Source organism: Ixodes scapularis, unplaced genomic scaffold, assembly GCF_016920785.2.
Source record: "Ixodes scapularis isolate PalLabHiFi unplaced genomic scaffold, ASM1692078v2 PGA_scaffold1__304_contigs__length_218370807, whole genome shotgun sequence".
In the NCBI taxonomy this organism is placed as follows: Eukaryota; Metazoa; Arthropoda; class Arachnida; order Ixodida; family Ixodidae; genus Ixodes; species Ixodes scapularis.
In genome coordinates this window covers 93,758,559-93,774,718 of record NW_024609846.1, presented here as the reverse complement: position 1 = coordinate 93,774,718, position 16,160 = coordinate 93,758,559, and the positions used below count along the sequence as shown (strand labels likewise).

The window sequence follows — 16,160 nt, the reverse complement described above, 5'->3', positions numbered from 1 at the left end:
AGGCTTCTTGATTTCTTTTATCTTAGAAAAAGTCTAAGTCATTATCACTCTGTATGCTTTGCTTTGCCATGACAACTTTGAATTGTAGCTTCGTGGCTTTTATCTTTTATTATTATTTTTTTTTTTTCTTTTCGTTGCTCGCCGTGTGTTACGGCTATTTGCTCATTGTTTGTATTGCTTCTCATATTAGTGTTAAAAATTCCCCCCTATGTAATGCCCGAAAGGGCCCTTAGGGTAAATAAATAAATAAAAAATAAATAAAAGCATTTAATTATAGGAACATTGTTGCATTGCTCGGTTACACTCGTTTATTACAGTTACGGCAGATATATTAGAACAGTTTGTTCCACTTGTTTCAGTTGTCCTGCCAACCGTGCAGTTTGCAGATCTTAACTAGAAGAGGCACTCTCTCCTCATCGCAACGCAGTTGATTTGTTCAGACTCCAAAACATTTACCCACACTATGGCACAGTAAAAGGACAGAGGAACTCAATAGCATGATAATTTCCAATACAGCGCTAACTTATTTTCATTCTAAATATTTATATTACTGCAAAAGCTAGACGTTAAAAAAAAAAGCATAGAAGCTGCGATTTCACAGCCCACAGTACCAGTATTATGTTATCTGGGATGGAATTTATTATTTTTTTTTTTAAATTCCCGCGTTGATGGACCGATACATCCATTTTAAAAGAAACAAATATTTAACATAAATATTCCAGTTCAGCCGGAATATTTATTTCATAAATATTCCGGCTAAATAAATATATATATAGCAGTTCAGTCGTGGTGTTCCATGCTTTCCAACGTCTGCCTAGAGCAGACCGCGCACCCACAGAAGCGATTATAAAAATTTGGGCGGCACGCTGACTACAAGATTCGATCTTCACTGAAGCACCGAACAGTACTGCATCCTTTTCCGCTAAAATTGTTTTCCCAACGACAGTATGCGACAAAATAAACGCAAGAATCTACGCCGTCTCGCGCGTGACCGTGGAGAGCCTATGGGGCAGCCGTTCTCCTATCCCCGCTTTGATGATGATGATAGCGGGACCGTAGCGCCACCTCTAGGTCGATCTCGAGGCCAATAGCTTTGATGGCGCTTCAGAGTTTCGTGAACCTCGAGCGTGCACGCGCGACCAATGCACAGTGGAAGGCAATGGCTGGGTGCTGGAGGCCAGACATTCGATAGATATGCCATGCCACTCTCATCCTATCAGTGACTATTGTGAATCAAGCATGTAGTTAGTTTGGAAACATAATAATATTAATATTTTATTTTTATTTCAGACTTACTTATGGAGGTCTTCGACCTTTCTATAAGGTGACCATATTCCTCAATGTGGAAAACGGGGCATCCCAACCGGGGGGGGGGGGGGGGGGGGGGGGGGGGGGGGGGGGGAGGGGGGGGGGGGTTGTATTAGAGATTGAGGTTGGGAGAAAAAAAGTTAATGAAATAACTGATGTTTCTTCAAAACGTCAACGTATTGCACTAAATTTTCCTCTCTGGGTAAATTTCCCCCGCCTGAGTTCACGCCGCTTCACGGCAACAGTATGCGGCTGCTCAATGCAAAACTATTAACCCAGTTGGCCTCACCGTACAACAAGCAACCCAAGCAAACCCAATCCGCCGGAAAGGAAGTCCCATACTATTTAGGTCAGCAAAGTTTCGTCGACAACATTAGTTTTTTTTTTTCAGTGTTAATTGTAAAAATGAAACGTAAATATCGCCAAATTCTCGACAACAAAAATGTTCAAAAACAAATGTACGCACACATTGTGGATTGAACCTGGTTGGTTCAATGCGTATGAAGCAGGCACCTTTCCACTATGCTACGCTACCTTTTTTATTTCGAATTTAAGTTCTTTGTAATTATTCGTTCTTTACGAGCCCCACCAAGTTTCGCGTCGTGCGTACAGCCATTTCCGGTCGAGGTGCACGTGCTAGCTTAACTAAAATATTAAAGTACCTAGGGTTATTTTTGTAAAATATACTGTAATAAGTAGGCATCGTTTCGGTTTGCTTCAACTGGCTTGGTGCCAATTTCGAAACTATGCACTCCTCCGATAACGGGACATGATTCCTTATGATTCCTTATGGGCACAAAAAGACGGGACGGCAGAAGCGGACCTCAAAAACAGGACTGTCCCGGCCAAAACGGGACGTCTGGTCACCCTACCTTTTTAGTGCATTTCAACCCTCGTGGGTAGAATAAAGATGCTTACTACTATTATTTGGGGCGGGCAATAAATCGATTAACCTACCGATCAATCAATTAAAGCCCCGTTAATTGGTAAAACTTTAACGAACAAAAAGAAAGTAAAAAATAACACGTTTTCAGTACGCGGGCGCGGACAAGTACATTTGTATAAAAGGCAAACTTTAGGTAAAATTTTATTCTATACTAAACTGCAAGGGCAGGGCCTGTAACTCCTGACAAGTGCAGACGGTTACACGTATCCCGGCCCCTTCAATGCCATGCAAGTGTTCGTTTAGTTCAACAAAGACTAGTGTGAACAATCAAAAGAGGTCCCTCTTGCCGGAGAATATCAACGAACTCCTTTGCCTCGTGTAGCTCAAGTAATATTCTGTGAAAGCAAGTGTCTATGAACTGTTCTCAACCACACATCGTGCTTCATTCATATCAAAATTGTATATTGCGCTGTTTATTAAAACCCCAAAAGGCAAAAAAAAAAAAACTATATATATATATATATAGTTTTTTTTTTGCCTTTTGGGGTTTTAATAAACAGCGCAATATACAATTTTGATATGAATGAAGCACGTATATGTATGTATATATGTATGTATATATGTATGTATATATATATATATATATATAGAGAGAGAGAGAGAGAGAGAGAGAGAGATTGATTGATTATAAAATATTTCGCATTAACAAGGCGGATTGTTCGATTAAGTGGTGGCGATTAATCGGGTTAAAACTTTTAATCCATGCCCAGCTTACTATTTTTCTCGCACTTACGGTGAAACCAAGTTTATATCATGGGCATATATCAATCATGGCTACCTTGACTGCGCGGGCTTACACGCAAAAACCACGTCGGACGCCAGTCGCTTTCAAGGATGTGTACTATTATTACTACGGTATTTACATCGTTAAACTAATGCCATTTTGTGTGGATTAATAATAATAAAAAAAGAAGGCACAAAGCGTCGGGTTTAGTGATGTTTTCGTTCAAGCCATTTTTAGTGGATCGCGAAGCGTGCTGAATAAAAAAAGTTGGGAAACGTCGTTTATGTTTCTCTTGTCGCGCAAACAGAATCTCCTTTGATCATTGGTCGTTCATGATCACGTTGCGTCGAGGTCGAGACGGCAATCTGCGGCTCGTACGTTCTAAAACAATTCGCAAGCTTAGAATTGACCGTGCACGCCAAGTGACGTGCGTGAAATATCACTCACCAGGGGAATGCGCTCTTGTAGCTCCTCCACAGTCCATTTGTTGTACATCGCCGTGAAGTTTCGTCTCAGTTCGTTTGGGACTGTCAGCTGTCGTAAAAATGCGGCTATTCAAGACTTCAGTTTGAAGATGGAACACCGTAGTGCGCTTTCTCCTACCTTTTTTAATAAAAAAAACAAAAACAACATGACTTCAAAAATGTTGCATGTTCTCCGCCATGTCTTGGTCATACCTTTCGCCCTTAACTAGAAGGATTTGTTATTGCCGGTTTGGAAATAGCGCTCAAAGGACTGACACTAAGCGGAGGAGGCAGGCGGTCCTACTCTACTTCTTCCGACTGGTCTCAGTATTCTGCGCGCTGTTCCCAAATTGTGGGATATTTGGCAACTTGTATACAACGCCACATTAACGACGATGATGATGATAATGATGACGATGATGACGATGACGAGGCGGCTTTTCACTTCGTATCGGGTAAGATAAAAAAAAAAAAAAAACTTTGTGTCCCGGCTGAGGTTCTAAAATAAAACTTAAAAGTATTATCTACTACTTTCAAGAATAAGCCACCAGTGTTCCAGTCTCGTTTTTGTTACCTGCACACACTGCAAGCGCGGCCCTTTCTATTACTGGCGCGTCTGTGTTGGTCGTGCAGGAGCTCACATTGACTACGTCTGTTCCGCTCCTAAGGGTATTTTCCAGGTCCGGCTTCCAAAGCAGTCAACGCTTACTTCCTCTAGCAAAGCGCAGCAAAAGTTCGCGCGGCCTGGCGGCGAATATGCGAAACAGAAAGACGGGGATTAAAGGAGGCGCCCCAGAACTCACGTTGATGAGCCTGGCCTCAAGGTTGAGGACGTCCTCCATCTCCTGGCTGGCGAAGCTTCTCTCGGCTCCCAACAGCTGGGCTATGCTCACCATGAACCGGAAGTAGGCCTCCACCTGCTGCGTTCCCCGGATGTAGTAGTCCCGGCTCGGTAGCCCCGTCTCCGCCTGGTCCAACTGGAATGAGGGGGAGCTAATGTTCACCGCACCAGTTCTCAATCTCATACTTGCACCATCCGGGAGTTTGTAAAAATCAACATTTCTAGTTATTAATTTTTTAATATTTTTACATATTAACTTTGTTAATGGTTAACGAAGTTAAATTCAGCCTTAGCGCTTCACTACGTGAAAAGAAAAGAGGCGATAGAAAACACAAAGCACATAGTGATTGTAATAGGATTCAGACGCTGGCAGCTGGAGAAACACCGAGTGTTGCCTTATATGTTTATGCTTCTCGCTTTATTCGTTCTACACTCTAAGAAAAGTCCGTGTGTCTACTTGCCGCATAGTACTCGGAGAGCCAATCCCCGCATCTTACGGAGGAAGCTCAGCGAATGACGATGCCAAAACATATGTTGAGACCAAATAACGCAGTCTGAGTTGTGACATTAAGCAATGCAAGCGGGACGTTTTGCATTGCTCAATGTCACAACTCAGACTGCGTTTCTTGGCCTAAACATATGTTTCGGCATCGTAATTCGCTGAGCTGCCTCCGTAAGTTTGCGGTGATTGGCTCTCCCAGTGTTGTGCGGGAAAGTAGACGCACAGGTTTTTTTTTTTAGAGCGGTTGTCTAATTTCAATGGCTGCTGAGCTAGAGAAAGGTCGGGATTTATCACACCCCGCATTTATTAAACTGTAAATAACTTTAGTTTTTCAACTTAAGAATTTTGAAATATAAGTATTTGGTTGTCGAGGAAAACAAATTAAAGCCGACGTAATAATAATAATGAAAAAACCTTTTTAGAGAGAAAGAAAAAAACTTTTAGGCCTTTCCACTCTGCAGGGTGAAGGAAGAGCAGCGGAGCTGTACTATGTGCCGCCATCTATAAACGAAAGCGACAACCAGACAACCGGAAAGCCGGTTGTCTGGTTGCCGCCGTCATTAATAGATGGCGGTTGCTGTCCAAAGGGTTGTGTCGAGATTTATTTGTCCACGGACACGAAAATGGGGAAACTAGCCTTTAACAGATCCGCTATAAAAAAAGCAAAGCAAAAAAAGAAAACGATGCAATAGGTTTAACTTCAATTGCGGCGTTGTAGAAAAACAACCTTCCCCTTTGTTTCATTGTGAGTTGCGCCGTAGGCCGCAATACTCATAAATCGCTATAATTTGGCGTGATCAAACCAGTGTGCCTGCAGTTTCTTCACGGATCCGAGCGTCGGGGTAACATTTTGCAATTAATAATTTGCTCCTAAAAATAATACGCCCCCCCCCCCCCCTCATTCAGCCTTCCCTCGTCGTGTCACTGTAAAAAATAAAAAGCGCCAAAAAAAAACAACAACAAAAAAAACGACGAGTAAGTAGAAAAGTTACGAACACCACAAGAGCGCACACCAGACATCATAATTATTCTAGACTTGTCAGTGTTTTTTTTTTTTAGCCCTTTTATTTGCTATAATGTATGACCACCTATTAGCGGCGAGATATTTCGGTGGCGCCCTGGTTTGGTTACCTTTCGTGACGTCATTACCTTGTAAACAACAGTTCGATGGTGTTTGTAATGGGCATGGTGGAAGACCGAAATCATAGCGCTCTCAAAGCAACACTGCCAACAGCGTCAAAATGGAAGTTCGTACATTCCTCTTATTTCCGTTGATGAGACATCCTTCGCTGACGTCATAGTCAGCCTTCGGCCATTTAGGGTGGGCCGACCACAGCGACGCTTTCGATCGCTCACGTCGCCAATACACAATTCTACATTATGTCCGACCGCAGGCCAACATTAGCATCCGATGTTTCCAATCATGCAGCGGCAAAAATGTGCATTGTTACCGCGCTCGTCGTCTTTGTACACTTGTAATCACCGGCTAAAAGAAATCACGCACAGTGAAGGTGCCGTAATCTTGTATTTCTTTTTGTAGTTTTCTGCGGGTTTTTGTTTTTACAGAAGATAGCGAATGAACAAAGACAAGGAGCGCCATGAGGATTCGGTTTTGACACCGCTTGATTAGCTCCGTCAGATCTCGCATACCGTCGGCGGCGGTCGGAATTACTGTAAAACTGAGTACTCTGGCCCAAGTGCATGGCCTTTTTATTATTTCCGTCACGTGAGTATATGTCGAAGCGTCGTAGTCACGGTACTCACGTGGATCACATTCACGGTGGAGTTCTTGCTGTCGGCGCCCACCCACTGGCCGAAGAGGATGTCGTTGCTGTGCCGCCGCATCACCGCGGTCAGGTTTAGCCAGTCGAAGTCGTCGCCGGTCCAGTTGGGAGTGATCACGGGCCAGGAGCCCAGGCTGTCCAGGAGCTTCAGCAGGGGTTTCTCGCGACGAGCCTCGATCACGGCTGAGAAACAGCGTCGAGTCAGCGTTTGGGGAAAGTCATGACAGAAAGAGAAGGCAGCTGGGAACGACCTTACGGCGCTCACCGAACCTGCACGGAGAGAAGCTGAAAGAGAGTAGGAGGTGAGAGTGTGCGATAACTCAATCAGAGCTCGAGCTCCGACGTGTTCGCACACTCTTCGCTCCTTCTTTCCCTCAGTTTCTTTTCGTATCAAGAGCACACGAACGGGGTCTTTTCTCGCGGGAGCACTACGCAATCCGGTGGCAGCCAAAGAACTGTTCCATGACGTGGCGCTTAATGGAAGGGCCCAAGAAGGGAAGGCTGCTCGTTCAATGCCGAAATCGCGGCTGAACCGGGGACAACGCGGGGAATTTTCGAAGCCGGGCGATGTACGCTTTTTGCCGTCCTCCTGAACTCCGATGCATAGGTGGCTGCTAAAAATGCCTCGTCGGCGTTCCGAGTGGGCTAACGCGTCTCGGATCGGAGCGTGGAGCGAAAGCTTGCGCTGGGAACATCCTGGTTTCGATCTGGGTGAGTTTCGTACCGGCACGCGTTCGTGTCCGATTCTCACTACTGCGTGATGCACGTTAAAAACCCCAGGTTAGCGGTTGTACTGCACTGGCTAAATTTCTCATCTACAGCTAAGAGACCGATTACCCGTTGAGGCGCATCTCCATCAAGGCTGTATAAACATAAAGAGCAAACCATTTTTTTTTCCGGCTGCGATTTCGATTTGAGAGGGCGGACTTTCCTGCTCGGGCTGTTCCCTACGTCATGGAGCATTTCTTGTTCGGTGACCACCGGGATAGCACTCCCGCGGGATGAGCCACAGTTCGGTGTTCTGTGTACGTTCGGTGTACCCTGTACTACGTTTGATCATTTTAAATTTGCTTTCCAACGTAGTGGACGGGTTCGAAGCTAAAGACATAAACGTGCTTCGTGTAAGTCATAGTAACTACCAAGTAATAAATGTAAAGACTAGGCAGAAGACATATCAAGCGCCCACCTCAAACTTCCGAGTTCACCTAATTAACCGAGATAACCCTTCTGGCCAGCCACTTCTCTCAACACCCGCGTGCAAAGCGGTGAAGCCCAAAGTATCATTTGCCCCTTCATCATTTTTGCTTTTGGACTCATCTCCTAGATTTGTTTTTACGTTCTTTTTTTCAAGAATATTTTCAAATTTTGGATGGATACTTGCTCTGTATCTTACACTCTACTTACCCGCAAAACACGTGAAGAGCCAATCTCTGCAATCTACGAAATCGGTTCACCGAATGATGAGGCGGAACATCTGTTTAGACCTCAAAATAAAGTCTGCGCTTTGGCATTGCGCAATGCAAGCATGATGCTTTTCATGGATCCGTTTCATCAATCGCTGAACTGATTTCGTAGATCACAGAGATTGGCTCTTTGAGTGTTTGGTGGATAAGTAAACGCGCAGGCATTTCTTAGAATGTAGAGTAAGTAGCTGAATGACATTATGAATGAGATATTTTACAGAAAATAATTCAAAATATAGGTATAGGGTTATACAATTCGTCATTCGTTGGTGTTACCGGATTCCTTCAATACGCTGCTGGCCTCGAAACTTCGGCCAAACTTTTGGTACAGGGTCAAACACTGCCGCCAGAGGCGCCACAGTTCCAGAGGTGGCGTGTTTGTTTTGTTGCCCCTATCTCAGCGAGCCACCTCAAATATTCGCGATGCCAAGTAGTTTTGGAAAAGCAATTTCTCGCGGAACAACATTTTGTTAAGTTTGTTTGTTAAAATATTAGCTTATAAAATTTCAAAGGATATCTTTCTTGTTATGAGAAATTAAAGCAACATCTTCACAACTTTGAATGGTGCTGGTGGAGAGGATCGATTCGCGCCGACAGGCATGTTTGGAACACCTGTCGAAAGATGGCGAAACTTGCCGCAATTGCGAAAGAGTGTGCCGAGATTTTAGTGTGCTTGCACCTGCTCAATCGGCGTCACGTGGTTTATGAGCTATGTTTCCGATACCACCTACGAGGAGTTGACGAAAGCGATGAACACCTGCAGGAGTGTCCGCCTGCTTTTCTTCTTGCAGCGCGACAACGGAACCCACGCGAACTTGCAGTCAATCTCCGCAAAAGGTGTCCTCCAATTAGGTGCAAGCGCTCTGCTTGGTTTAAGTTACTCCCTCTGTTGTGAAGTGCCACAGGGGCGGTTGTCGACCAGATAGAAAGTAAAGGACGTGCAATCATTATTCTACCAAAATAATTATGCACCAGAATAGCGGTAAAAAAGTGATAAATAAAGGCATTCTGCAAACCTGCCGCTAGTGACTCGCTCACCTTTTTCGTCTGCTTTCTTAGTGATCTCTAACAACATGACTTACAAATACGCTTCTTACGTTTTTTATCGAAGAAAACAATGTTTTTAGAGAAAAAACGAGTCAGGCAACTGAATGTACGGGTTCGCATTGCCTCTACTTGATGCCGCTAGTCGCGGTTCTGAATTTCGACGGTGATAGCGGTATTGAGAAGAATTCATTTTTGAGGCAAGGAGAAGGAATACAGGGTGATATTATATTAGAGCTAGTAGCAGCTTGAAAAGAAAGTTTGATCAATCGACTGAGTGTAGAGATCTGTAGACGCCTCTATCAAAAAGTAACACTGTCCGTGCGATGAAGCGTCACCGAGGTGTATAGACCATTGCAAGCAGGGCATCTGGCCGCCGCCATGTCTCTGCTCGTGCGGGCAAGCACATGCTATTGCAAGCCTGTCAAGGCCACGTTCATGCGCACGCTACGCGTGTTGATACCCATGGGGCAGCAGTCGGGACGCTAAGCTTGCACTCGTCTATTAGCGACGTGAGCGATCGAAAGCGTCGCTGTGGTAGGCCCATCCCAATTGGCCGAATGCTGACTATGACGTCAACAAAGGATTTCTCATCGACGGAAATAAAAGGAATGCAAGAACTTCAATTTTGACGGTGTGGGCAGTGTTGTTTTGGAAGCGCAATGATTTCAGGCTTCCACCATGCCCATTACAAACACCATCGAAATTGTTGTTCACAGGGTAATGACGTCACGAAAGGTAACCAAACGAGGGCGCCACCGAAACATTTCACCGCTAATTGGTGGCTTGTTCAAAGTGGATTTGAAATTCCGATCCCACTTTCTGGTTGCCAGACTTCCAGCGGTCCCGGCTAGATTGGCGGCTCCTGGCCCCTTTGTCCACGCTAGCTCAACGCGTGGCCTCTTACCAAGCTCTCCCATACCGTTTATAGCTGCTGGTCAAGAAACTTCTCCGTTACGGAGAAACTTCTCGACCGGTAGCTTATTAAAAGACTCCGGTGTGACAAACACCATTTATGAAGCTTTCTTAAAAGAAACTATGCACGTTTCATATAAAGCGCGCCCTCTAAGTTACAGTTCGGATGAAAGGTATATATATATATATAACTGAATCGCAATACAAACTCTCATTCAGGCAAGATGCGTAGAGGTTCTTAGCGTTGATCGTGGCGTTGCTGTCTGTGCTGTCGATTGGAGACTCCAGGAGTTCTGAAAGAAAGACAAACTATTAGCCTCCATTTATGCGTGAGAAATGGACCCTTGTAGCGTCACGACAAGCATTCCCCGAGCCACCGAGAGCAGGTTCTCTCGTGTCACGTGAATAGAAGATCGGTAGTAGAGTCACTAAGTGAGATGCGCTTAGAGTATCGGCACTCCGTTCCCCGGCATTGTTGTGGGCGCCGCCATTTTGGCTCGTATATGCAGAGCAGACGCAACTGCCGATCGTCATGATTCAAAAGTGCGACTTCCTCAGATTTAGATTCGTTGTTAAGAAGGTCACGCAATATTGCTTTGCTCTGTTACGAACTGTTTAAACATTTGGGGAGGGCGGAAAGGCGTTTCCTGTGATTTCAGATAAAGCTTCAGATAACTGGCAACCATGATTTTAAGACACAATATGGCCAAGTGTCGTTACTCTGAAGCGTAGCTTATTTAGTGGCACTAATCGGCAGCTAGCGCACTAGCAGATAAGGCCAACGAACGGGCGCTTTCAGCATCACCACTTAAATTTGTCCCGTGATTGTAAATTCGTAAATTCAGTTTATTATGACATGTAAACGTCTCTGCCTTTCATAACCTCTCCAACCTGGAACAAGGTGCGACACATCGGCATCCCCGTGAATACCTATTCAAGATCCGGAATATCGTTATTATTATTTTTTTTTATAGAGATGAGGTCTGACAGAGAAAAGAAAAAAAGTACTAATTAAAAAAATGTTTCCTATTAATATTATCTTGATTCAACCAAACCACAAACGCATAAAATGACTTTTAAAACTTGAAGACACCAGATGTTTCCTGCCAGGGCTTCTTGAAAGTTGTTTTACTGCGGGAGAAGCAGAAGAGGAACAAATGACACGATTCATCCTCTGCGTTCGCTGCATGGGATTGCTGCTTCCTGGCGTATACGGAGAGCAACTGCGGGATAGGAAGAGATGGGAGCGTAAGGGCCAAGTAGTCAGAGCTCCGAGCACTGATCGGTAGGATAGCGAAATAAAGGCAACCTACCATTGTCTCCTTACCCACTTTTTCGTTCCATTAGATCGAACAAAGGTGTTAGGCGTCATCTGCTCCTCACACGGGGTCTGGCGTTTGTCGATCCTTCCAATCAGAGCTTCGCGCCCTCAACTCACGCTCTCAGTTTCTCTCCTTCAGCTTCTTTTCGAATAAATGCACGTGTGTTTTTGCGGTGCGGTTTAGCGGAAATACATACTTATAAACTAGACCAATATAGGCCCGTGAGACTATTTATTAAAAAAAAAAGAAAGAACGAAGACGTATAATATTTTGAAGAAACCCAGACGTCACTCGACTCCTTCTGTACAAACACGTTAATTAATTGCTGCAGACTCCTTCAGTTGCCAGTCATGTGCATTATATCACCTGCATGCGGCGTACGATTAATTGTTTATTTTTCCGTGCTTGCTTGAGGTTCAAGAGAACTACTACTCTTCAGCCTTTTCAACAAGCCTCGTCAGCCACACAACAAAGGACAAAGGCAACAAAGGACATCGTTACGTCAGACCTCGTTTGACGTAACGGTGTCCTTATCTCTCCAGCTCAGTCTCATTTCCTTTTCATATTAAACTACATTGTTGCTCTATGGATGTATTTTAATAGTCATTGTTTCATCTTCTTCATCAACGCTAATCAGTGTGCCTCGTTTCCTTATATCTAATCAACAAAAAACGGCACCATTAGAAACACACACACACACACACAAAGGGCACCACAGTAGTTTTTTGTGTGCGTGTGTGCAACTTCAATACAGCATGTTACAGAGAGTGAATGGTCCTCCATCCTTTGTCATATTGTCATATGCGTGTATTACCTCGTCGAACACTCTCCCTTATCTCTACCTATACCTGCCGCCTTTTTTTTTTTTAGCTGCATGAATAAAGGAGCTTATATCACTGCTATTCGCAAGGAGAAGTTCCGATATCGCCGCCTGGTGGAACTTGTTCACAACCCAGAGTGAGGACATTTCAACTTTTTCTGCTGGTACGAGCACGTGCAATGCCAAGCTTCTATGCACTATGAAAATTGAAACATAACCGCGTGGATAGCACCTGTGCTACCCATAGTGAGGAAAAAAGAAGCGCCCCATGCGCGCAAGCACGTGCAGCTTGCGCGTGAGCGTAGTTTTGGCAAGCTTGCAATTGCACGGGCTTGTCCGCACAAGCATAGGCATGGCGGCTGCCAGTCAGTCTTGGGTAAGTTACTTTTGAAAAGTAATTCGTTACAGTTACAGTTACTTTCAGAAAAAAGTAGCGAAGTTACCGTTACAGTAGTACCGCAACAAAAGAGTAACTCGTTACAGTTACTGTTACTTTTAAAAAGTAACGGCGTTACTTTTCAGTTGCCTTTCTATAACACAAAAAAATTAGACAAAAAAACTACAAAATGCCTTTCACAAAGTTTTATTGCATAAAATTAAAAAGTACGCCTTTTACATCATATTGTAGCTTAGCAGCAGTTACTTCTCCAAGTTAGTGTTTGAAAGTTTGCACGCCAGGATAGTGGCGCAAATCAAAATACGAAACATGCGCAGTGCCCTCCACGTGTATTGTTGATTAAGGGTTCATTCACCCGATTAAAAAGCGTTTGCACAGAAAAAACAAAACAAAAAAACACAACATAGATAGAGTTTCAAGACACTAAGATGTAAGTGTTCAGTCACAAAGTACAAGCGCCTGCGTAAAGATAACTAGATTTTTTATTTATTTATTTTATAAAATCTACACATGGCTTTACTCGGGTCGTGACTCGCGAGAAAGAACGTTTTCACAACTTTGTGCAAGGCCAACTTGACACTCGAAATGTCGGAATAGACGATTTGGAAAGTGCAAGAAATAGCTAAATTGCACCGTCCCGTTCAGTGATATATTATTCATAAAACACCGGAAAGTAACGACAAAAGTAACGTCGTTACTTTCATCGTTACTTAAAAAAAAGTAATAACACTACAGTTACAAGTTACATTTTTAAAAAGTAACTCGTTACAGTTACAAGTTACTAAAAAAGTAACAAAGTTACAGTAACGCGTTACTAGTAACGCGTTACTACCCAAGACTGCTGCCAGTCGCCTTGCTTGCAATATCTCCCTTTACACAATTAGTGTTTCTCTAACTCCGATGTTGGTCATTATAAAATTAGCCACTAAAATTTGCCTTTGTACGTGGTCAGCTGTCGCAGGTAATTATTCATTTTTAAAATTTCAAAGCATATCTCTGTTGTTATGAAAAATCAAAGCAACACCTTCACAAATTTGAATAGTGCTGGTGGAGAGGACTGATTCGCGCCGCCAGGCATGTTTGGAACTCTTGTCGAAAGATGGCGCAACTTGTCGCAATCGCGAAATAGTGTGCCTAGATTTTAGTGTGCTTGCAACTGCTCGATTAATGTCACGTGGTTTATGGGCCATGTTTCCAATACCTGCTACGAGGACTCGACGAAAGCGCTGAAAGCCTGCAGTAGTCTTCGCCTGCTTTTCTTCTTGCAACCTGACAACGGAACCCATGCGAACTTGCCGTCAATCTCCGCAGGAGGTGTCCTCCAACTAGATGTAAGCGGTCTCCTTGGTTTGAGTCAAGTGCCACGACGGCAGTTGTTTACCAGATGGAAGGTAAAGCACGCATAATCATAATTCTGCCAAAACTAATTATGCACCAGAATAGCGGTAGAAAAGTTATACATAAATGCTTTACAGGAACATTACATTCTTCATGATATTAGGATTGAATCGCTCGCATCGCAATTACCGAAGTGATTTTTTTTTTCGGCGCATACTTGAAACATGGTGTCGCCGAAAGACGAGTTACTAGCACTTTTTTTAATATGTATATTCTAAGACGTACGCCGATAGTCAATGAGGGATAGCGCACAATCCTGAAGCAATGGTAACAATAAAATTCTTTTGGCATATTCCCACGTGTTTCTCGTTGCGAAAAGGGCGAAAAGCTGGAACCCAACCGTTGCGGGAGTCTTCGGCGACGGAGCGCTCTGGGTCGATGAGGCTGAACCCTTCGAAATTGGGCGGCGGTTTGCTCCACCTCGACTCTGGGATTCTTCTGCAGCGCCTCCACGCGCCGTCAACGCGGAAAATTCTCACGGCGCGGCCACCGCTTTTTTTCCTATACCTCTCTAGAACACTGTACTACGACCCAATGGCCGCTGTGAAGACTTCCCTGAGGGTTTGTCAATACCACCGGGATACTGCTGAGGCGACCGCGGAGCGCTTTGAAAACACTTGACCACGAAGAGTACGTGTCTTTCACCGTCGAAAACATCCAAGTATCACTGGCTGCGAGTTCAGGGGGCTGGGAGCCTGAGAAACCACTTCGAAGTTGTTTCCATAAAGAACATTTTTGAAGACCTGTCGTCCATTGAGCCGAAGAATTGTCGCCACAGAAAATCACGACTGCAACCTTTTTCAGTGGGTTGTACTCCAGTGCGGAAAAAGATGGTTTCTCAATAACTCTTTCACGGGATGCAGTCGTCACCACGTTGTTGCTTTTGGGACGCAGTGAATAAGTGTACCTTTTCACTATCCCAGAATATATCCAGCACCGTGTGCTCTGCACATACGGTAAGGTAAAACTTATTCAGTGGCAGAGAGCAGCTGTGCTTGCAACACTGCAACTGGCGTTTGATTCCGGTATTGAAAAAGCGGCATCTACCTCCGTAAATTCTAATTGATAAAATTAAGCCACTATTTTTGACGGAACAAAATACCCTCATCTCATGCAGGCGCAGTAAAAATTAACACGCTGATCTTTGAGGATGAGTGTCTTCTTTTATTAGTGTATGAAACATTGGTAAGACCAGAAAGTGTCATGAGCGTTTGCTCACTTTAACATTTATCATGTACCTCGTACTAATTGCCAATAATATTTCGCTTATATTAAAACGCGTCCCATGACTCTACCTGCTCACAATCCAGATTAAAAAAATGAGAAATTACAAATTAAATGCCCCCCGTAAGCTTTGTAAAATAAATATAAAACTATTTTCGTCAATGCCCCTCGTAAACTTAGGAAGCAAAAAATATTTTTTTTATATACCTTGCTATATTACCTCCCGTATTTCTTGCGTCGTAAATAATTTTTTTTTTTTTACTTTAATGTTTCTCTACGTTACAGCGATGTATCATCTTCAAGATGACAACTAATTAGTTCCACCAATGAGCCTCTGCCCCACGTTTTTCTCTTCTAATTCAAAGTTCTTTCAACCTTTTTTTTGGGGATTTTATTTTAAGTTTTAGTTTACATAGTAACTTTGTTCTTGTTCCTTTTTTTTTTTTTTTTGGCTGTTGCACTGATTAAACAAAATGCACCATTCGACGTCTTGTAAATGTATTCATTTTTTATTTACTTTTATTTCTGGTGCCAACTACGCTTAAATATCTACTTTTATTTTTTAAAAGCTTCCTTACGTTCCTCCATTGCCTCCTTAACTTTACCATTTCACAAGCACTAGGTTTTGCATCTTCGTTTCACTTCGTAATCAAGCAAATTTGAGATAAAATTACCTAGATTGACCTGCTTAAGCTCATCATTGTCTATGTGCACCTCCTAAAACTACTTCTTTGTTATGCTTAAAGACTATTTGAAACTGATTTTCAGGCATAAAAGGTGAATATCATTGATTTTATTTTCTTTTTACATTTTTTCTTACCTGATCAAAGCAGGCATAAGGTGTTTGTAACCTATCTAGGCAATTTGATCCCTCTTCGTCTATTTTCTATATTTCCAGTGAACTATAAATCTTATTTAACAATTATTGTGTAGTTCATTATAAAATATAAATGACCTGCTTCAGTGTCATCCGACCTGTCATTAGCGCGTCGCCGGTACTGGATTAGA

The 16,160-nt window shown here is 43.4% G+C and overlaps 1 protein-coding gene across 1 annotated transcript in view; it reads right to left on the bottom strand.

Annotated features, from left to right (window-relative positions):
* Positions 1–16,160, bottom strand: part of LOC120840957 (neprilysin-like) — a 160,647-nt gene that overhangs the window by 39,624 nt on the left and 104,863 nt on the right. The window contains exons 7-10 of the mRNA XM_040501452.1: positions 10,201–10,284; positions 6,550–6,752; positions 4,246–4,419; positions 3,426–3,512 (exon numbers count right to left, since the gene is read on the bottom strand). Coding sequence (XP_040357386.1) covers positions 3,426–3,512; positions 4,246–4,419; positions 6,550–6,752; positions 10,201–10,284 — 548 coding nt within the window. The remainder of the gene's footprint in view (positions 1–3,425; positions 3,513–4,245; positions 4,420–6,549; positions 6,753–10,200; positions 10,285–16,160) is intronic.